A 24,367-nucleotide genomic window follows, 5' to 3' on the forward strand; every position below is an offset into this window, starting at 1 on the left:
TTTAGAAGTGGAAAAGTTTTATTGTGACTTTTTTTGAGCTCAGAGCCCAGATTGAAATATTTCTAAATAACCAGAATTTCCCTCAGCTACTGTTATTGAACACCAGATTCCCAAAGTTTGGAAAATTAGCTTATGCTAAAGACTTGATAATTTTCCTATTGAAGTCAACCTAAAATTACAAGTTAGTACAGTGCTAATATGCAGAACTTAGACTACAGTAAAGTCATTTAGATGACAACTAATGTTATTTGAATCCCAGGTAACATCAGGCTGTTTTATATTCTTCCTGTGTTGTCAAACATTAGAACATGAAGCAAGATCACCATTCCCATAAAATTTGTAGCTGAAGAATTTTTTGAACTCAAGCTGTATTTCCAGCAGTGAGGTTTGGACCTTGCTGCAAATATTTAGACATTTCAAAATCCATTTAACTATGCATTTGAGGAATTGCCACCTAACTTTTAATTAGAAGTAATGAATCTGTAATATAATGACTTGCTAAAAAGCATGCAATATAATTTTATAAATGCCTGCTAAGCAATAAATATATTCAATTAAAATCATATGCTCATAGATTGATACTGGTATTTGGCAATACCCATCTATATGAAAAGATATCTTTGAAGATCAAATACATAAAATCTCATTACATATCTGCATTAACAAGTGAATGTTTATAGTTGATTTTGATGATAAGCACTAACTTTGAACCCCAACGAAGGTAAATATCATCATCCTCGAAAGATTTCTTTCCTTCTCATTAGTAGATTGGTGTTATGATAAATTGTAGCCAATTATTATTATGTGTTGAATTTGTCAATAAAATATTTGTGGATATTTGTTTTCTTTTTTGTTATATTAATACCTACATAATATTCCTTGAGTTTGCCTCTTGGTTCAAAAGCCTAAAATATTTACTCTCTTGACCTTATGTAGATTGTTTCCTGACTCCTGTTGTAGGGAATGACACCAGTTTTACCAGTTAGACTGTCTGAATTCACCTTGTCAATCAGTGAATGACTGCAGTACTCTCATGTCTTAAGAAGGACCTTGGTTTTATCAAGTGTGCTTTTGGCGATTTTCATTTACAGTCTTAGCTCAAGTTTGGTCTTTGGTTGAACATACACTACAATTATGTGAGGCTATGTTAGGGGAATACTTTTTGAGTGAATGAGTTGGAAAGATTTGGAAATATGTAAAATAATAAGAAGCAGATAACATGTTAGAGGGACAGTTTGATTATGGGAAACAAGTCACATAGAAGGCAGGTGGATTTGTTGGATTGGAGGTTGATTAGGTTGTATATGAAGAGATGGATATTTTTAATAGAAACTCATAACTTTTGCTTGGTTGATTATGAGCCATATTCTTCTATCTAATCCTGAGAAAAGCTAATAAAGATTTGTGTCATGGTATAAAAGGTCATTCATAAATTGCTATGCTATTGCAATTATATTTTAAGGGAGAGATCACAAGAAATGTTTTATTTCTTAATTTACATTGCATTAATAGAGGAAAAAGAGATGTCAGGAGGGTAACTTCAGGCAACTGTAACCCTTATTCCATGTTTTTTATTAAACTCAAAGATCATGGAGTGACAGTGTTGGAAATTTATAATTTTTTAGGAAGTTGGGTCTCTGTAAGAGTGGTATAAGATTAGATAACGATTTCCAGTGGTTTGAGGATATATAAAAACAATATTGTGTAAGTGCTGAAAACTTGTTACTATCCACAATAGTTATTTTAGGCTTTTGTGTCTTTAAATACAATTAAATCTTTAAAAATTAACTAATGTATTCAGGTGATAAAATCTGCAAAATCTTACAAAATAGTATACAGTGAAAATCAAAGTTCTCCCTCTTTTCTGTAGACCCCATTTCTAACTTCCAGTGTTAATTCATTAAAAAAAATTCATATATTTTTCCAGAATATATATACAAACACATACATACGTATAAACTGTTTTCTTAAGTGGGATTATTTTATACATAGTCTTTGCCTCATGCTTGTTTCTTAACATATATGAAATCTTAACAGGGTATAATATTTTACTTTCATGTAATGTAACTTACTTTAGTTATTTATTGATGGATATATAAGTTATTTCCAATTTTTTCATATTGCCAGGAGTGGATGCAGGTTTTGTGGGCCTGAACCTTAAAAAATTTGGGGGTTGGGGTATCTAAAGGAAAAACTATACATATTTACAAATTCAGAATTAAGCACAGAGACTTACAGGTATCATGCAAGTGAGGAGCCTGAAGGTTATGTGTTGTTACCATCATAGTAAGTTCACCTTTGATTATTGCAATTACAAATAGTGGCACAATAAACATCCTTGTAATTACATCTTTGTGCACTTGTTGAAGCATACATATTGCATAAATTTTATGAGGTGGAATTATTAAGATGGAGGGTATTAGTTATTAAGATCATATAGTTAGGATCTAAGCTGCCTGGGCTCGATTAGTGGAGATATGGCCTGTCTAAAATGTCCATGGACACATTTGGTCCATGCTAAAAGTTTCTTTTTTAATTTTTTTTTATTGGGGGGTTGCGGGGAGGGGAATAGCATTGGGGAATCGGGGAAGGGGAACAGACAGGTAGACAAATTGCTGTTTTTTTGTTATTCAGTCTAGTGGTGGAGGACGTCGCTTCACTGGCCCATGTAGGTATGATCATTGTGCTCTTCCCGGGTGAGGCAATCGGTTGCCCGTCATTGGTCGGCTGCTCACAGCGACTCCCGGCAGCTCACACCGGCTGCTGGCGGCTCACATTTGCTGCCAGCCACTCACGTAGCTCACGGCAGCCCACTGCAGCCCCGCTGCAGCCTACGCCATCGCCGGCGACTCACAGCAGCCCAGCTCCAGGTTGAGCTGTTGTTCATCATCTTAGCTGTAGAGGGTGAGCATCACTGGCCTTCATGTGGGATCCGGACTGCAGCCCTGCTGCTCAGAGCTGGCACTCCCAAGCGAGCTCTTAACCAGCTGAGCCACTTGGCCAGCCCTAAAACGTTCTTGATATTTGGTCCTGTTCCAATATGTGCACAGAGTCATTTGTTCATGATTAATTGCACAATGCAAACAACATTGAACCTTGTTCAAATTGTATGGATGTTGTTTTCCTGTAATTCATGAGGAATCTTGGATTTCATGTTTATTCTTGTTCTTCCTCATTATGAAGTTTGGCAGGGTTACTCTGAAGTTGAGCAATTGCTCTCGAGCATGTATCAGCCTGATTATTGGCTTCCTCTTCATTCTATCTGTGACAGTTCCAGTAATGTGGGTTTCATTCTGTCAGTATCATAGTGAGGTTGGTGGTCGTATTTGAATGTGACCACCAAGAACCTGGGTGATAACTTGTCCATGGCTCTACTGTTGGTCTCCTCACACTTAAAGGACTTTCAGGCATGGACCAGATGTCTCCATGGAAATTATGGGGCACGTCCAAATATCAAGGACCTTTTGGCATGGACCCCCATGCACGTTTTGGGATGTTTGGAACATTTTGGGATGGGACCAAATCTCAAGGACCTTTAGATGTGGCTTAGATGTCTCTAGGGACATTTTGGACAGAACCTTTCACGTGGACCAAATGTTTCCAGTAGCTATTCTGGACAGGACCAAATGTCCTGCAAGACCTGGGTTTTAATGCCAGGTCTTCCACTTAACAACTCCCTGACCTCAGACAAGATCCTTAACCTCTCTGTGCCTCAGTTCCTCATATGATAATGGAAATAATAATAGCGTTGTTGTAAGAATGATGTGAATTTAGGTGCTTATTTATAAAGTGCTTAAAACTGTGCTTGGTACTCAGGAAATGGTAAGTATTATATCAGGGTTTTTTTTGTTGTTTTGTTTTGTTTTTGTTTTTGTTTTTTTAGGCAATGTCATTTTATGACTTCTAAATGTTTTACATCATAATTGTTTAAGTATACCATTAATTTAAAAAATACAAATAAGCATTTGAACTGTTACTATTATATTTGTGTGCAAAATATATAAAAATGATATCACTGAGTAGTGCTTTGAAATTTCCAAACTATTCTTACATTTATTATGTCATCATATGTAAAACTGTAATTACTAGCATGTTAGCATGTTTTTCTCTTCACTTAATCCACCCCACTCCAGGGTTTTATTTTTAGGAGAATGGTGGTAAAAAAGGGAACATACTTTCCCCCAGATAATTCCATTCTTTTAAACTATTTGTCTTTTCTGCTTTGAATTTGCAACCATGGATCTGTAGAGATTTAGAAATATTATGAAGTTTTGACTTAAAAGACTTACCCTTACTCAATTTTTTTTTCATTTTTTTGTGCTCAGGCTGTCAAAAGATTAAAGCCTCAAGAAAAGGAACTATTTTCTTGACATGATCAAGAACTAAAAATGTAGAGGAAACTATAGTATTATTATTTTCCTTCATCTCCTTTTCCTTTCCTTATTTTTGTCTTTTTTCTTCCTTGGACCTTCATTGCTGAACCTAACAGGTAGGAAATTCTAACAGAATAGACCTGCCAGGGAATGGTATTGTTAGCTCTTCTAGGCCTCTGTTTGAACTTCTGGTGCCCATCCAGCCCTTTAGGGAATCTAGTAAGCTTATGGCAGGTTTCTTTCTCTTTCTGGGTTAAAGTTGTTTTAGCACAAATAAGGAATTTGAAAAGAAATCATAAATACTGCTTCACTCTTCTAACAAATGAGCTGACATGTGTAGTAAAACTTTTAGCATAATAAAGCCTTAAATTTAATTCCTCATTGAAAGCTTAAGTGCTATTTTTTCAGAAGGCTGAATGATTACTAGAAGAAGTAGAAAGTATTAGCAGATTTGGATTTTAACCTACTTTGCTACCACTGTCATGTGCGAGTGGTTTCTGATAAATGGGGTTAGGTGGTCTAGATGGTTTAAACTTGCTCATTGTAGCAGTGGATCAGGAACCTGGCTTTCATCTCATTTCTCCCTTCCTCGCCTGTTGTCAGAGTCAAAATAGCAAGTAAAAAAAGCAGCACTACAGTCAACAAGGGTAACTATGATGTTCACCACTATCAAACATCTTCCTTTGAATTTTTCCAAATTATAAATATGAAAAACTCAATAATAAAATGTGTTATTTTTTGTTTTCTTTTAGATTTGTGGTGATATTATTACTGTTATGTCACATCAAATCACCATGTATCTGTGTGAGTGTGTATGCGTGTGTCTGTACACATACTCACTGTTTTACTTGTACCAAGGATAACAAAGTAATAGAAGCTTATATTTTCTCACGAAACTGTAAAATTTTCACATTTTCAAAAATTTCATTTCTTGGAAATAACATTACTGTGAAGGGAAAAACAACTGTGTTTATTAAACAGTGTTTATTTATTTTCTTTTAACTTTATTGGGGAACAGTATGTTTTTTCCAGGACCCATCAGCTCCAAGTCAAGTTGTTGTCCTTCAATTTTAGTTATGGAGGGTACAAGCTCAGCTCCAAGTCCAGTCACCATTCCGTAGCCCATTATCCCATGCAGGAGTTGAACCGGCAACCTTGTTGTTAAGGACACACTTTGTCACCAACTGAGCCACGTGGCTACCCCGGGAAAAACAACTTTTAATTATTAGTAGCTTTTCTATTTTTAATGTAACATCCTTGCAATATTCCTTTATTTTACTTGTCCTTAGTTGGGAATGATATATAAATAATAAAAATATAACCTGTTCCTGAGTTTTATTTAAAACGTATTCAACCCTACCTCTTACTTGGGAGCAACATTATTTTTTGCACTCAATGTTAAAATACCTTTTAGAAAAAGCAGAAGACAAAATTTAAAGTTACTTTTCAGAAAAAATGTTTCTTATGGAACTAATAAAATTAGTAACTGATATAAAGTTAACATTGATAGGGAACATACTATGCTTCAAAATCTCTACTAGTAAATTTAAAAATATGCATTATAGTCACAAGAACCCTTTAAGTTAGGTGTTAAATTAATTTCCATTTTATTACAGTAGGAAATGGAAGTTTGAAAAGATAAGTAAATATTGAACCTAAGGGTGTCTGGTTCTAGAGCTGGTGTCTGGTATACCATAATAAGGTGCTTTACAAAATGCAGTACAGATGTAGAGTTGTAAACACAAATACTTCTCTTACTCTGATGTGGCAAGGTGAAGTGATTAACTGGATGATGTAATTTTTACATGAAGAGTCAGCCCTGTACTAACGACTCATATGGAGAGAACTAACACTTCCCTCACTGCACTGCTGCAGTGATGGTTTATATATCTGTTTAACTCTAGAATTATGGTAGCTGGTGAGTGAAAATCGTAAATTGTGTTATTCCCACATTGAGGTCGCTGTTTGTTCTTTCTAGATAATTCAAAATTATAGGAATCAGGAGAGTCTTGGTAGTTATTAGAGAATTATGGAAAAAAGCTGAATGTGTGAGCTTCTGGTGAGAAAAACAGGACAGAGAACTGAGCTGAGCACATAACTGTACAAGACATTGGGCTACGTGTAAAGGATGTAAGTAGAGGGTAAGCCATGGTGCCTGCAACCTACAGTTTGGTGGGGTTATGTGTTTATTTTAGGTTGGAGTTGAGGATATGATACAGTGAGAAGAATGCAGAAGAAATTGGGAAAGCAAACAGTAATAGTGAAAGAGAAGAAAGAAGAAAAGAGAGGGTTGGAGGGAAAAAGGTCGATGTCTCTCCTGAATGGAACTTGCCTGAAGCCAAACTTGCTTATTGTTGTATCCTTAGTGTCTAGCGGAGTGCCAGACACAGGGCATGTGCTTAGTAAACACTTGCTTAAGTGAATGAGTGAAGAATTGAGAAGAGAAGCGGATGGAAAATTAATCAGGAAGAGAAGAAAGTAAGAAAAAGGCCTAGGAGAGAGACTTATAAAAACAGAGGAGAGGAAGTGAGGAGAGAGGGGAAGAGCTTTCCATCAAAGTCATTTTTGATGTAACATGGCCGAGGCAGTGGCGAGAAGATGGCTTTTGCTTCTCCCAAGAACGGGGTATCAGAAGGTGGTTGGGACAGGTTCTGAGGTAGGGTCATGTGTTCTAGACTCTGATGAGTATCAAAAGAGATCAAATATAAGGCAGCATTTTATAAACAGCAAAGCATTAGTGTTTTTTATGCATTAATAACTGTTTAAGAAATAACTTGAAACCAGAAGTTGAAATGTAGCTTTCTTGAGAATGACCACTAATTTTAAGGCAGTAATTCTTTCTTTATCTGGTTAAGATATGAACTATTCTACGTAAATGAATTTTCCAGATACTGAAGTTCATAATGCCAACAAATTAAAACACTTAATTTTACTAGTTTTGATGTAAATCTCTTATATGTGCACATTCTTAATGAAAAATACTGATATTAATTTAACCTTTCCTTATTCTAGATCATTATAAGCATCATTGATTATGTTTTGCTGAAATATAGTAATAATGCCCTCAGAAACCTGTTGAGATTTATTATTTTGCTTAACTCTAAACAGAAATAAAATAATCTAGATTGCTATATTTTGAGTTTTTCTGATTATGTCTCATACTTTTTTGCCCCGTTCATCTCTATTATCTATTATTTAATAATTAAAAATTAAATTCATTCATTATAAGAGATTCAACTAATATAGCTAAATATAGAGTAAAACATAAAAGGCTATTTTGGCCTTAAATCACCCCCTTTTCAAATCCCATTTCCCTCAAGAGTATTGATGAAAATTTTGTTTATAGTAATCTGGTCTTCTGTTGTGCATTCACATATAAACACACACACACACACACACACACACACACACACGTACGTACACAGGTACACGTATTAATCTGCGCTGGCTGCCGCAACAAAATACCATAAACTGGTGGATTACACAAGAGCAATTTATTTCTCACAGTTCTGGACGTTAGAAATTCTAGATCAAGGCGACAGCAAATTTGGTTCCTGGTGAGACTCTTCCTGGCTTGTAGTCTGCTGCTTTTTTGTTGTGTACTCACATGACCTTTTTGTGTGCATTTGGAGAAAGAGAAAGCATAGCAAACACTCTGGCATCTCTTTTTATAAGGGCACTAATCCCATCAAGAGGGCTCCACTCATTACGTCATCTGACCCTAATTGGGGATTAGGACTTCAACCTATGCATTTTGAGGGGATACCATTCAGCTTGTAGCACATATACACATATATTTATTTTCATATAAATGGAACCATGCAATATATATTTTGCATCATGTTTTTTAATTTTAAAATATGACTTAGAAGAACATTTTAAGTGCACACCTCACTCTTTTAGTGACTATGTGCTATCCTGTCTCTTAAGTGGATTAAAATTTATTCAGCCATTCCTCTGTTGATGGACATTTAAATATTTTCTAGTTTTTTGTTTTAGAAAGTGTTGCAACAAATATCTTCATATGGACAAATTTTCTGCACGTTGTGAAATATTTTGGTAAAACAGAATTTTAGATGGTCACAGAATATTCTAATTTGAGGTTTGAGACACAATTCCAAGATGACCTCTGAAAAATTTGTGACAGTTTTGTCACATCAAGCAGTGTATGTGTGTTTCTGTTTTTTTTTTTTTTAAAGTATTGAGAATACTGGATAGTATCACTCTTTTTCATACTTGTCAGTTTTAGTAGGTGAAAAATAACTTACTGTTTATGTAATCTGCTGATACTTAATTGCGGGTCAGGTTGTCATTATCTCCATGTGCTAATTGATTATTTGAATTTTTTTTTGATGAACTTCCAATTGTGTTCTTTATTCATTTTGTTTTCAGGTTGTCTTGTTTCTATTAGTTTTTCTGTGTTAACAGGGCTTTTGCTTGTAATTTGCAAAGCAAATATTCATAGTTTGACTTTTGCTTTTGACTTTATCATCACTTTAACTTGAGATAATTTAAAATTTTCATACATGGATTATTTAATATATTTTTGTATATTTTGGGGTTTATATCTTGGTTTAAAAGACTGAAGATAAAAACTTAAATGATATGATAGTTGTGTGTTTTTTTGTGGTAGAAATTATTCAGGACCAAATATATTTTATAGAATCATAAATTATCTGGTCTATGAGTGCATATTAACTTGGTGTATTTAATTCTCTTCAAATTGTATAGAAAATACCTCTAAAACATTACAATATGTGACAATAGCTTACTATCAATTTAAGTTGTTATACAACTGAGCCTCACTTGTCTTTAAAATTAGGATAATAGTATCCATCCCATAGGCTATTAGGAGGATTAAATAATATACCAGATGCAAAAAATACTAGATACCATTTACTCAGTGCTTACTAATTCCAGTCATTATATCTACATTAGTTCATTTGAACCTCAAAACAATGCTTTGAAACAGGTATTACTGTACGTAAATTACAAACGAGGAAATAGATTCAATGAGCTAAGTAACTAACTTGCCCAGGATCTCAGATAAGAAGTGGCAAAGCCAGAATGTACATACGTGTTTGAAAATAAAAACCATAGTCTTTTCACTATACACTCTTCCTGGGACATGACACATTATTTACTTAAGTCCTTTCTTCTTTCTCTATTTTGTGTTTGTTTGTCTTTTTCTATTTGATGAATAAGACTCTCTAGAACAGGACTGCCCGAGTACTTATTATGATTATTGAAATTTTCTATTGTGCACTATCCAATAAAGTAGCCACTAGCCAGCCACATGTGTCTATTCAGCACTTAAAATGCAGCTGATGAAACCCAGGAACTGCAATGGTACTTTTATTTAAGTTAATTTAAATTAAATGAAATTATATGTGGCTACTGTTTTAGACATTACAACCCTGAATGTTGTTTTTGTACATGTGTAAAGTGAATGTATTAATAATTAAAATGCATTGATTGAAGATGACGAAACTGTTCATTCTAGGTTGAAAACTTTAGCAGACGAACTTACACAAACACAGCAGATGCTTTTAAAAAAGGAGGAGGCTGTCCTGGAGCTAGAGAAGAGAATTGAGGAATCTTCTAAGACCTATGAAAAGAAATCTGAGTGAGTAAAGCAAAAATAATTTGAAGGAATTTTACAAAAATACTTCTACATGTATGAGGGATGTAAAATTCCTAGAAGCTGAAATTTCATGTTAAGCATAAAACTTTGTATAGTTGAGATAATTTCTAGGACTCTAGAAAAATGATTCTGTGTTTTTGTCAATATAATGTACTGATTATATGTTTCAGTGTTTTAAGTTTGAACTGTTTTCCAGAAAATCCTGTTAAAAACTGTCTTGACTTCCCCTCATCAGGGCCCACCAGATTCACTGTGAATTCTGTGTTAAGAAAGTGGCAGGCCAGTGTTATGTAGAATTGGCTTCAACTTACTGTGTTAGAAGGAAGCACACAAACCTATTAGAAAATAGCAGTCTGCTTCACCTCTAAAACTCCTTCTGAGATTTGCTGTGCTATTTTTGTCTTACTGTTGCTTTTTTTATTTCTAGATCTGTAAATATCTTTCTGAATTCTCTGACGTTACGTGCCTTTGTATACTCATTTTTACTAATTGCATTAATTATGCTTTCTACTGTTTCAAGATTTAAATTTTGATAAAATTTCTAATTTCTAATTTGACTTTGGTCATTGTTTGCATCTGCAATAGGAGTTTACTGGTGTGATTTCTCTTGTGACTAGACCATGTACATTTTTTTCTATCGTACTCTCATAACTGGCTTGATTTATCAAGACTCTCAAGGACATGGTGATGTGTAGGAATTCTTTGGTCTATATGTGCTCTTACTTTCTACACAACTTTTCACATATTCTCTACTCCTCTCAAAGCTCTAGTCTCCTTATCTCTTCCAGCCAATGGACCTCTCCTACATTACAGAAAGAATTAGAATCATCAGGTGGCAAACCCCTTGTTTTCTGGGGTTAGATATCCACATCCACCACATTTGTACCCATTCTCCTTCCTTAACTTTTATAGAGGAACTGTTGCTTGCCTCGTGCAAGTCTGTTTCTTTTGCTTTTCTTTTGTACCTCATCATCTTTTACTTTCCCAGAACATTTGAATTATTTTATGTATTATGTTCACCATTTCTTCTCAGCTGGGTCCTGTGCTCACCTTTTAAATATGCTTAAGTTTTGACTCGTAAAAATAAGCTTACTTCTCTGCTCACCCCTGATAACCCTTCTTGAATATTCATATTTTTTCCTAATTTCTCCTGTCTTCTGTTTTCTTAGTTAAATTTGTTCTAAGAATAAGTATGCACACTCATTTTCTCAACTGCCACTTAGTTCTCAACCCACATATATCTGGCTTCTGCCCCATCACTACTGAAATAGGTACCTGTAAGATTGTTACCATTCAGAAGGTCCAGCTGCTCGCCACATGAAAGCCAGAACTTGAGAGGTGAGGTTGGTGGAAAGAAAAGCAGGTTTATTCCAAAATGCCACCAACAGTAAGGGAAGACAGTGGACTCCTTGTCACAAAGACTGCCTTCCTGCTCTTAATAAAGCCAATTGGTTTTTATAGGCAAGCAAGGAGAGACAGAACAGAGGAAAAGAGAAGTTGGTCAGGCAATTCCTGAAAAATGCTTCCCAGAGGCTGGCCTGCCTCAAGGACAGATGGAAAAACCTCTCACAAATCACCAGACCAGGCATGTACATGTCCAGAATGAAATAGATCCTTGGAAACTGGTGTGCATAGTAAATGTATAGTAAACAGAGTCATTAAAGTTCCCTGCGAGGGGAGGGAAGCAAAGAGAAGAAAAACTTTCAAAAAGTCCCAAGCCAAACCACTGACAAATCAAATTACACCAGAGGTTTAAATCTCAAAATAGAAGCTATAGGATCACCTTGCAAGATCACTAATGATCCCTACATTACTAAATTTATTTATTTATTTATTTATTTATTTATTTATTTATTTATATTTTTTTTCCTTTTTTTCCCCCCTACATTACTAAATTTAGAGCTGTCTTACTTGACCTCCTTGCAGTATCTGACTTTGTTGACCTCATGTTCCTTCTTTTCTCTTAGTCTTTGGGACTCAAGATGCCAGATCTTACTCCTCTCTTTTCTAGCCTCTCATTCTTTATAACTTATTTTCCTCCATCCAGCCAATCTTTTGAGCTACTCAGGCGTGACCCTAGGCTATGTCATACCTGATGAGACAAAGAGTTAACAGGAGTGGGCTTGTGAGCTGGCAGGATGGGACAGGCAAAGAGTTAACAGGAGCGAGCTTGTGGGCTAACAGGCACGAGCTTAACATTAACCACTTCGCTTTAACTTCCTTGGCCAGCACTGCACCTGCAGGCTGACAAGCACCTTACATCCATCATAGGTGAGAACAGAACAGTTAGTTCCTAATTGCAACTGCATCCCCCTGCAAACTAACAGAGGCCCATCATAGACAGGAACAGAATGGCTCTCAGGAGAATATGATTGTAACAGCAGCCCCCCTGCAAGCTGACAAGCACCCTACATCTTGAATGGAAAAATATAAAACCCCGTCACTTCTTCTCATCGGTGTAGCTGTCTCCATCAGACTCTGCCCTGGCAACTTCTGCCAGTATCTCTTTTACTTCTCTGTCTCGGCAGCTCGCTCTCAGACTGCCCTGGCAAAACTCCTTCTGCCAGTTCCAAACAGAACTCTCTTTGTTTTTATTTGACTTTTAATAAGCCTTTTCTTACTCTTATAGAGTCTTGTGAATACTTTCACATTCTGCGAATGAGCAGGGGTTAATTCTACGCCAAGATAATACCCCTCCCTGAACTCTATCCCTAGGTGATATGCATTTATTACTCTTGCCCAGATTTCTCCTCAGATCTCTGGCCATGTAATCAATTACCTACTTGACATGCCTCCATGGATGTCTTAGAAGTACCCTGAATTTCCTGTGTCTAAGGCTAAATGAAAAATCTCAATACAACCCAATCCAACCCATTTCAACCCAACCCAACCCAACCTAGTTTACGCTCAGTATTCCTTATTTCAGTGAATGGCAACACCATCTATACTATTATACAACTCAGAATATTAAAAGCCTAACTCTCTCATTTATACTGTGGCTCTTATTACAACTTGATATTGAAAACAGGCCAACTGAGCCGGGGGCTCGTGCTGCCTGCGCTGCTCAGCCAATAGATTGACACAGGAGTTGGGTCGTAGAATAAGTGTTTATTATCAGAGCACTGGTGGTCTGAGAAGGCAGCAGGTTAACACCTCCAAAAACTGCCTTAACATTCTCAGACCGACTTGGGTATTGAAGGGGAAATCTAGTGTTCCTCCAGAGGCTACATGATAGTTTCTAGGGGTCTGCATGGAGCCTTCTCCCTGGCAATGTGATTCTCTGGTGGAGTCAGCAACCCTGGAACAATGATGGGAGTAGCCTGGTATTGTGATCAACAAGTCTAAGAGTGTTAATCACAAGTTTTAGGGAAATTTTCTAAAACGGGGAACTGGGTGGGATAGGGGACATTCCAGCTCAAGCCACAGGGGATGATCTATTGTTAAGCTATAGGTAGGTCAAGGAAAGGTGAGGCCTGGGATGTGAGGAGAGGCCTCTACTATGGGGGGTGTCAACCAGGCCCTGTTTCAGTATTAAATATATTGGAGTCAATGAGCCTTTCAAAGGTCAGAACAGAAATTTGAGTTACTCTGGGCATTCCTTTAATCTGAAAAATTTCAGAATTCTATTAACTGAAGGTTCTATTTGGATAATAAAAATAAAATTTATCAACCATTGCACATATAACATTCAAAAATAGAATTAGCTTTTGCTTTTCTGTTTACGAATAAACCTTTTCACATGTTTACAGATGACCAAGTAGTCCTACTCTTCACAGTTTGTAAATGCACACATTGTAAATGACTCCTGTTTTAAAATTTAGTGGATTTAAAGAAAAATAGGATAGCCGACCTTCTCACCAGCATGTTTGACTATATGTTGTTAGAGGAGGAAATCTTCAAACGTTTTCTTAGTCTAGAAATTGTGGGATTCTTTGTTTTTTCTTTTTTGGTATGTTCACTTAAATCTTTGACTCTCTTTTCATCTACATAATCAATGTAATCCATGTTCCTCCACCTATCTTTATTTATCAGGAAATGAGAATGGGAGTAGAGAAGATGGGGCTTAATGGGTAGTGGGCTATGGGAAAAAGCGTTATCTTGAGTTTTAATGTTCCTGCCACATGTTATGTGGGATGTTTTATATATATATATATATACATATATACGTATATATATATGTATATATATATACGTATATATGTATATATATATATGTGTGTGTATATATATATATATATATATAAACTTAATAAATGTTATCTTTACTGTGCCTTCTGTATAATTGCTTGTATTTTATTTTACCTTTAGGACTTCTAGATTTAGATGACTGCAATCACATACATAATAAGTGACAGAAAATAAATGAGTCCCTGATTCCAAATCTTCTCTCTTGTTTGATCATAGCATTTGCTTGATTTATGATTTTCGTAGTGATTTTAGGAGAATAAGTAAAAGGGATAAGTATGTCAAACAATTCACCGGATGGTTCCTGTTTAAGTCAAATTCTATTAGCTCTTTGTTACTATGGAGTTTTTATTGTTAGCTTCAGGGCATAATCTTGAAAATGTTGAGTATACTTACATAACTAAATTGTCATTGTGAAATCTCATTAATTTAGACATTGGTAGGGTTGAAGTTTGTCTTTGAATTACAAGTTAAAATATTTTGCTAAACAAATAACCTAAAAGGGATTCTGGGGAAATGTTTTCATTTTAATTTCTTAAACATTTCCTTCTTTGTGTGTATGTGTATATATCTACATATGTATGTTTAAATATATGTACTTAAATAATTAAAATCATTTTTATTTAGTTTTAAAACTAGATTTAGAATTATTTTTACTCTGCTAACAGGTTAGTTTTATATGCTGTGTTACTTGGAAGTAATTAAAACAAAAGTACATTTCCTCAGAAATATTAAAACTATCCTATACATTAAATATTTACATTCTTAAATTATTCTAAATTTATGGAATTAACTGTATTTTTGTCTAACAGAAATAGCATTATTAGTTCTATCAAAATATAATAAGGGACTAATGTTAAAACTTTTAAATTTGGATTTAACATAAATGTCTCTAAAACATCTTATAATAACAGTGACAAAATAAATTATATACAAAATCATTTGATGGCTTTGATTCATTTAATTGAATAATATGAAGTGAAAATTGAACTTAAAGAATTGTTTTTATGTAACATGAAATTCACACAAGTGCATTTTAGCTTATATAAATAATGCAGGTCTCAGTTGAAATGTAGCTATTGCAGAATTTTATCTTACAAAAAGAAAGAGTGAAAAGAATAAAACCACTACAAATGGTATAATTTTAATGCAACACAAAACATTACTCTAGTATACATACCTTTACTCATTACTTCTAAAGGATGTTTATTCAAGTGGAAATAATATCAATCTTCACCTGATTTATGATACTTGACTACTGTATTAGAAAATAGTTTATGGGAAAATATACCAAGCATATGTCATTTATGACTCAATGGAAATATTACTATTGGTTTCAATGCTTGGTTTGACTTCTGAAAATTGAATGATTATTCAATTTTGTATTATTTTGTATCATTATCGCCTAGTATAATATTTATAAATACTCTATATGTTATAAAATGATAACTCTTAGAACCATGCAGAATCTTAAGAGATCATTTGATTCATCTTTTTTGTCTTTCAAATTATATGACATCTGAGGCCCAGAAATTTTAAAAGACTTGCAAAATGTCACATGTAGCTTGTAGGGAAGGTAAGAATTGAACTATTTAGAGTATTGCTCTAATCTGCAAACAGAGAGCCTTTATTTTTGTCTCAGAATTTTTAGATTATGGGGCAGCTTTTTGAGGGGGATTAATGGCAATGTGTCTTTTACTGTAAAATGCTTTTAAATTTAAACATTCACCATATGTTTTGATTACACATCGTACATAGAACTCAATGGGATTAATTGGAAGAAGCTAATTTTCCTTATTGAATGCATAAGACATGTTGATTAAAAAAAAATTAAGACTATAGCCTTACAATAGGACTTATACCTTCTCGGCAAATCTCATTGTTTTTAAAAACCACTAAACTAAAAACCAGAAAATTTATAGTTTCACCTAATTCTTGGTACTAGGATAGTGACTCAGATTTCTAAGTGATTGCAAGATGTTACAGAAGATACTTAGAATGTCTGAAGGAGAATAAAAAAGACCTATTCTTAAAACAGATTATTTAGGAACCCAAGCATGTGAAATGATTAAAAACTCACCCCACCAGAGGAAGTATAATTGCAGCAACAGTGACATATATTTTTTTAATTAAATGTATTTTTTGAGATAATTGTAGATTGCCATGTAGTTGCATGACTTAATACAGGGAGGTCCCACCTACCCAACATTCAGTTCTCCCCAATGGTAGCATGTTGCACAACTATAATTTAGTATCATAATTCCCGATGTTGACATTGATACAGTCATGATGTGGAACATTTCCATCATTGCAGCGATCCCTCACATACTTTTATATATACACCCCCTTCTCCCACCCCCTTCTTAACCCCTAGCAACCATTAATTTGTTCTCCATTTCTATAATTTTGTCTTTTCAAGAATGTTATAGAAATGGAATCACACTGTATGTAACCTTTTGAGATTGGCTTTTTGCATTCATCAAAATTTTCTGGAGACCGATCTAGGTACTTCCATTCCTTTTCACTGTTAAGTAGTATTCAGTGGTACGCGTGTTAGTTTCCTAGAGCTGCCATAACAAAGTACCACAAACTGGGTGGCTCAAACAACAGAAATGTATTCTCTCATAGTTCTGGAGGCCAAAAGTCTGAAGTAAGGTGTCATCAGTAGGCTGGTTTCCTCTGATGTTCTCAGAGTGAGAGAAACTGTTCCATGCCTCTCTCAGTTTCTGCTGATGGCCAGCAATCCTAGGCATTCACACAAGCGTCACTCTAATCTCTGCCTCCATCTTCGCATTGTGTTCTGCCTGTGTCTCTTCTTGGTATCCAGATTGCTCTCTTCTTGCACCAGTCATATGGATTAAGGGCCTAATCACTTCAGTATGACCTCATTTCAACTACTTAGATCTGCAACAACCTTATTTCCAAATAAGGTCACATTCCAACGTTCTTGGGTTTAGGATATGAACATATTTTTTTCTTTTTCTTTCAAGATTTTATTAGGGAACAACATTGGGGAATCGGGGAAGGGGAACAGACAAGTTGTTGTCGTTTTGTTCTTCAGACTAGTTGTGGAGGATGTCACTTCACTGGCCCATGTTGGTATTATCATTGCGCTCTTCCTGGGTTAGGCAGATCAGCCGCCGGCCACTGGACAACTGCTCATGGTGGCTCTTCGCAGTTCACGCTGGCTGCTGGCCACTCACAGTAGCTTATGGCAGCCCACTACAGCTCCACTGCATCCTACGCTGTCGCCGGCGACTCACGGCAGCCCAGCTCCAGGTTGAGCTGTTGTTCACCATCTTAGCTGTAGAGGGCACAGCATCACTGGCCCTCATGTTTGATCTGAACTGGGGCCCTGCTGCTCAGAGCTGGCGTCCCAAGCCAACTCCTAACCAATGTGCCACTCAGCTGACCCTGAACACATTTTTTTTGAGGACACAATTCAACCCATAACACTATGGATATATGATACTTTGTCTAATTATTTTATTAACCCTTTGAAGGACATCTGGTTTGTTTCCAGTTTTGGGCTATTACAAATAAAGATACTGCAAACACTTATGTGTAAGTTTTTGTATGAACAAAAGTTTTAATTTCTTTAGGATAATACCCAGGAGTGTAATTGCTAGTTTTATGGTAATTGTAGGAGTAGTCTTTGAAGAGTGATTAGACCATTATACATTTCTGCTAGCAGTGTGCGAGTGATCAGTTTCTTGTACTTGACAACATTTAAAAAAAACTGAGCCATTCTAATAGGTGTGTCGCGATATCTCATTTTTGTTTTTAAATTAAGACTTTATTTTTTAGAACAGTTTAAGTTTCTCAGCAAAATTGAGGGAAGGTACAGAGATTTCCCATATACCCCCACCCCTGCATACACACAGCCTCCCCCATTATCACTTTGTCCACCAGTGTTATATTTGTTACAATTGCTAAACATACAGTAATACCTTATCTTTTTTTTTTTTAATTATCATTTAAAGTTCATAATTTACATTGGGTTTCACTCTTGGCAGTGTTTATTTTGTGGGCTTGGACAAATGTGTAATGACAGGTATCTATTCATTATGGTATAATACAGATTATTTTTTGCTGAAACTCCTCTGTGCTCCATCCACTATTCATTCCTACCCTCGTCCTCAACTACTGGCAACCACTGAGCTTTTTACTGTCTCTATGGTTTTGGCTTTTCTGTCATTTAGTTAGAATCATACATTATGCAGCGTTTTTAGATTCGCTTCTTTTACTTAATAATATGCAAAGTTTCCCCCATGTCTTTTCATGGCTTGGTAGATCATTTCTTTGGAGTGCTGAGTAATATTCCATTGTCTGGTAGATGTACCACAGTTCATTTATTCAACTAGTGGACATCTTGGTACCAAGTGGACATCTTGGTACCTTCCAAAAATGGCCAGTATGAATAAAGCAGATATAAACATCTTTGTGGGCTTTTGTGTGAACATATTTTCAGCTTCTTTGAATATTTACCAAGGAGTGTGATTGCTGGATCCTGTGGTAAGAGTATGTTTAGTTTTATAAGAAACTGCCAAACTGTCTTCCAAAGTGGCTGTACTATTCTGCATTCCCACCAGCAATGAATGAGAGTTCCTGTCGATCCACATTCTCACCAGCATTTGGTGTTGTCAGTGTTCCAATGTTCAGCCATTCTCATAAGTGTGCAGGGGTATCTTCATAGTTGCTTTAATTTGCAGTTTTCTGATGACATATGACGTGGAGCACCTTTTCATGTGCTCATTTGCAATCTGTATATCTTTTTTTCTTCAGTGTCTGTTAAAGTCGTTGGCACAATTTTTAATCAGGTTGTTTTTCTTATTGCTGACATTTAAGAGATCTTTGTATATTTTAGATAACAGTACTTTATCAAAAGTGTCTTTTGCAAATATTTTCACCCAGTCTATGGCTTTTCTTCTTGTTCTCTTGACATTGTCTTTCACAGTGCAGAAGTTTTTAATTTTGATGAAGTCCGACTTATCAATTATTTCTTTCATGGATTGTGCCTTTGGTGTTGTATCTAAAAAGTCATCACCGAACCCAAGGTCATATAGATATTCTCCTATGTTATCCTCTAGATATCTTACAGTTTTGTGTCTTACATGTAGGCCTGTGATCCATTTTGAGTTAATTTTTGTGAATGGTGTAAGGTCTGTGTCTAGATTCATTTTTGCATATGGAAGTCCTATTGTTCCAGTACCGTTTTTTGAAAATATATATTTTCTCCCTGGTTTTAATAATTTTGGAAGATCCCATTTATATCCAGGGTAAAATAAAGGTGAAATAATAGTAATGCATAGAGATTGTACACACCATGACAAGTTATGTTTAAAAATAGAGCTCTTCCTCTAAGTAATATGAAGTAAAATCTTCCTTTTAAATTTCAACTTTCTATAATAGTTTAATTTTTTCCTTATTTTTTTAGTACTTAATGAAGCTAAAACTAACTTATTCACATCCCTTATTTAACCCACAGTCATTCTTTTCCTGGCTGAATAATGCTTCTGATTCTTTTATTGTTTTCTCTTAAATTTATAGTTTCAGTTGTTATGGCTTAACTATAACAACCCTTCAGTTCAACCATTTAAAACGAACTGAAAATGGTATGATCTCTTTTCAGGTTTGTATTGGTGTCCTCTTGCTGCTTTAAAAAATTGCCACAAACTTGGTAACTTAAAACAACACAATTGTTTTCTCTTACGTTTCTGAAGAACAAAAGTTGGAAATGAGCCTTATGGGCCTCAAACTAAGGTGTTGATAGGGCTGATGTATTCTGGAGACTCTTGGGGAGAATCTGCTTCTTTGCTTTTTCCAGGTTCTAGAGCAGTGGTTCTCAAACATCATGCAGAAACATCCAGAGCTTGTTAATTGTAAAGGAGTCGTATTCTATTGCTACATTGCGAGACCACACACAAGTTTGATCACCCATCAAAAATTACTGGAGTTTGGATGGGATGTGTTGCCACACCCACCATACTCGTCTGACCTTGTGCCATCAGACTTCCACTTGTTTCGCTCTCTTCAAAACTCCTTGCATGGTATAGCGTTCAGTTCAGATGAAGCTGTAAATCAGTACCTTGTTCAGTTTTTTCGCAAATAAAAACAGGTCCTTCTATGAACGAGGAATTATGAAGCTCACTGAAAAATGGCAAAAGGTTATCGAACAAAACAGGCAATATATCATTGATTGATCTTTGTTCTTTATAGAAATAAATGACCTTTGAAAAACAGACAAAATACGTCATGACTTTTCTGACAACCCAATATGTTTTTTCCACATAAATAGGTTTTAAATATTTTTGTTCAGGTGTTCAGTTAATATTTACTATTTTTGCAATTATTTTACCTTATTTGTCATTTCATTCTTTTTAAAAAAATTAAATTTATTGGGGTAACATTGGTTAATAATTATATAGGTTTCAAGTGTACAATTCTATAATACGTCTTCTGTATATTGCATTGTGTGCTCACCACTGCAAGTCTAGTCTTTTCCTGTCATCATATATTTGACCTCCTTTACCCTCTGCATTCTCCATCCCTTTCCCTCTGGTAATCACCACACTGTGGTCTGTGTCTATGAGATTGTTGGTCTTGTTTGTTCGCTTGTTGCTTTCAGTTTTATATCTTCTCCAATTTGTTAGGTTACCTTTTTGTTTATGGTTTCTTTTGCTGTGTAGAAGCTTTTTAGTTTGATGTAGTCTACCACTTCATCCTTTTAAAAAAATTTTTTTTAACTTTTTTTTGTTAGTCTTTATGAAATTTGTTTGCAAGACTACTGGTAATAGTAATGGTTGTAGAAGGTTATTATTTTCAAGTATACTTCCCTCTTGATTTTGTCCACATTTGTGAAATCATTCGCCTTTTTTTTGGAATAATTTTGCAGATATCCATGAAAATGTTTGTTTTGTTTTTTTATTAGTTTCTGGTGTACTGAACAATGCAATAGTTATCCTTTACACCCCTCACAAAGTAAGAAAATGTGTTTTTTGCCATCTTACATTTTAAATTGATGTTTATACTATTGTCATTGTGATTCTTTTGGTAACTAGGAAATGCAAAGAAGAAACCCTCAGGAAGTTTTAGGTTCATGTGGATATAATCTTTTCCATGACTTAGTCCTTATGAATTTATGTTCACAAAGGTGATTGTTTTAAAAATCAGCTTTCTCTGAGGAGGTTCAATGAGAAATAAAGAAAATCATAACCAATTTATTATGAAAAGGGAGTTACCACCTAAGCAAGCAAGTATGAATTTATCTTAAAATCTGTGTGGATTTAGATCACAGGTCACAGATTTTTGAATGATGATATAAACGATAATTGCCATTTACTGAATTCTTACTTTATGGCAGGCACTGTGCTAATGATTTTTAAAATATTAACATTGAATTATTAGAGCAACCCTTACCGAATAGGTATTATCACTAGCAATTTTCCAGTGATAAAACTGAAGATTAAAAAAAGCAAAGGGTTCATAAAGTTCATAAACTTCATGAAGTTTAACCTTTCCTAATTCAATATAATTACACGCTTTCCACCATGCCGTGATGATTTTACTTGGGAAGGGTTCGTGAGCTGACAGTATTGTATATCTCTTTCTATTACTTCTGCCATTAACTCCACTGGTTAGAATGATTTATCTTTTGAACATTGCTACGTCTTTCTTAAAAATAATCCTACTCTTAGTTCCACTTTTCCAAAATTTCACTCAGTTCTTTTTGTTAGGATACTCACCTGAAAGTCATTGCAATATAATTGAGATTATAGCTTTCTTTATAGCACCCAATGAGGCTGCCCCTGCTCAATTTGATTGCAATTGAGTTTTAAATTATCAATCAGCATCATATTTATAAATAAACCCCTCTTAGTATGGGTTCCTTCTGTTTATGATTATTCAGTTTATGTTGATTTTTTAAAGTTCCAGTTTAAGAAGGTAACATTCTGACTTTATTCTCCAACTTTGAAGGTTTCCCTGACAATCTATGGTCTCTTACATATTAATAACGTATTTTCAGTGGTGTATGGCACAGTTCTGTAAGATATCAATTCACTATGTATGACAGTGTTTCCAGCAGTGTTTCCTGCCACCACTACCTGGTTGTTTTTGTTTGTTTGTTTTGCTTTTGTGGCTTTTAATATGGGTGAATTAGATGAAACTCCCACCAGGGGCAGCCTCCAAGGGATTAAAAAGTCACAATAAGGCAACATATGGCCTGGGTAGTTCTCTAAAGGAAGGATTGTGAAGTCTCTTGCCTTCATAGTGGAGGCATTGGAGAGATTTGGGGATTTATCTTCTGCTCATTCCCTTAATCGCATCTCAGCCCTCAGTCCTCTCGGAACATCTTTCCCCAACTCTAAGCACACACCTTCACAACGTACACACAACTTGGTTCCAGGTTGTCACCTTGATTTGATTTATTTTACTCTCAGCACAGATCTGACTTGCTATATTCCATTTGAGATATGAAATAAATTAAGATTCTGCTTCAGTGTTGTTAATTCATTTTGGGCCCTACGTTCCTGGATTTCATTGTCTGTACTCTGTGAGGTAGATGGTTTAGTTGTAAAATAAAATGAATGCCATAGATCATAGTATATTTGAAAGCATCTTGAATTTGGTTTTTACTTCCAAACATTTTCTTCCATTTTTTTTAATGTGAACATTTAACTATGTGATGACTCAAAATCTGTTTAATTTCATAATTGTTCTGATTGTGTAGGATTCATAAAGATGAAAATGAAAGAAAACAGAAGCATATATATATATATATTTGTTTCTTTAAAGTCTGTATTTCTTAAAGAAGTCAAAATAATTTATATTCAATGTGTTCTTTTTTTAGTATTGTGCTTCTGATAAGCCAAAAACAGACACTTGAAGAGCTGAAACAGTCAGTGCAGCAACTGAGGTGCACTGAGGCAAAGTTTACAGCACAGAAAGAATTGCTAGAGCAAAAAGTGCAAGAAAATGATGGAAAAGAGCCACCTCCAGTAATAAATTATGAAGAAGATGCACGATCAGTTACATCTATGGTAAGCCAAAGAGTAATCAAATGAGAAGCTTAGTAGTATATAGGCAATTAGTGAATACAAAAATTGATTCTGGTTTCCTATAACAAATTATTACTCTTGTTAATATGCAGGTCCTATTAAACTTGTTTGTAAATGCAAAATAGACTTGTCAGTCACCTTCAGGTCACCTGGAGAGCACTTTCAGGAACCACCTGTAGAGTCAGAGGAAAAAGCTCTTCTCTTGCCTTCAAAACTGAAAACAAAGACTGCAATTGTTTTTATTCCTGGGAGACAGCAGGAAGGTAGGGTGTTATTCTTAAGATAGACGTAAGAAATAAGAAGAAAGCTCTTTACTCTTTTTTCTTCTTCTTAAGAATAATAGAATCTTATTTATCTGAGATGTGTTTATTGTTTTCACAATGGAAAATATTGATTTTATTTGAAAAAGTTTTTTTCTTATAAATATCCTTAAACTACAATAAACACATTTAAATCCACCAACTAGAAATTCAACTTTTATTTTATATAGTTTTATTAAGTGATTAAGAATGCCTAGTGTAAATACTTTCCCTACCTCCCTCTTCCCCTCCCTTTGTCCTTTCATTTCTTTCTTCCTTTCATCTGATGGTGGTGTTTCTCACCAAGGGGCAGTTTTGTCACCCTAGGAGACATTTCCCAATGTTTCCAGAGATTTTTGGGTATCACAGCTAGCAAGTGCTATCTATTGTTATCTAGTGGGTAGAGGCTGGTGATGCCGCTAAACAACCTGCAATGCACAGGACAGCCCCTCCCCTCACATTCAAACCCAAAATGTCAGTAGTGCCAAGATTGAAAAAGCCTGAGCTATATCCTTGGCTTTTTCTGTGGGTAGCTGGATGTAGTCCATAAGAACTATTATAAATAATGATGCTACGGTTGAGATTTTAGTAATTTTTAAGTTTACGTGGTTCTGAATAGTATAGATTGATTGATAAATGAATTCAAATGTCTCCATAGGAAAAAAGGGCTATATTTGAAAATGTGATAAATGTGGAAATTAATATGAATTATTTAAAATGTTGTGGTTGTTGCTATTTTTGGTATTAATTGAACCGTACTAATCTACGCATTATAATGTGTTAATGAATTACATATTTTTTCTCTGC

At 35.0% G+C, this 24,367-nt stretch overlaps 1 protein-coding gene across 2 annotated transcripts in view; it reads left to right on the forward strand.

Moving 5' to 3' along the window:
* The window catches only part of FER (FER tyrosine kinase), a 414,063-nt gene that overhangs the window by 111,482 nt on the left and 278,214 nt on the right, over positions 1–24,367 (forward strand). The window contains exons 9-11 of one of the 2 annotated variants that reach the window (XM_019653136.1): positions 9,877–9,999; positions 23,054–23,243; positions 23,354–23,524. In XM_019653136.1, the coding sequence (XP_019508681.1) occupies positions 9,877–9,999; positions 23,054–23,243; positions 23,354–23,386 (346 nt within the window). In that variant the 3' untranslated portion in view covers positions 23,387–23,524. Of the gene's footprint in view, positions 1–9,876; positions 10,000–23,053; positions 23,244–23,353; positions 23,525–24,367 lie in introns of those variants that run through there. The other variant, XM_019653135.1, reaches the window with a different exon arrangement.

The sequence above is a fragment of the Hipposideros armiger genome, unplaced genomic scaffold (genome assembly GCF_001890085.2).
Source record: "Hipposideros armiger isolate ML-2016 unplaced genomic scaffold, ASM189008v1 scaffold_196, whole genome shotgun sequence".
Lineage (NCBI taxonomy): Eukaryota > Metazoa > Chordata > Mammalia > Chiroptera > Hipposideridae > Hipposideros > Hipposideros armiger.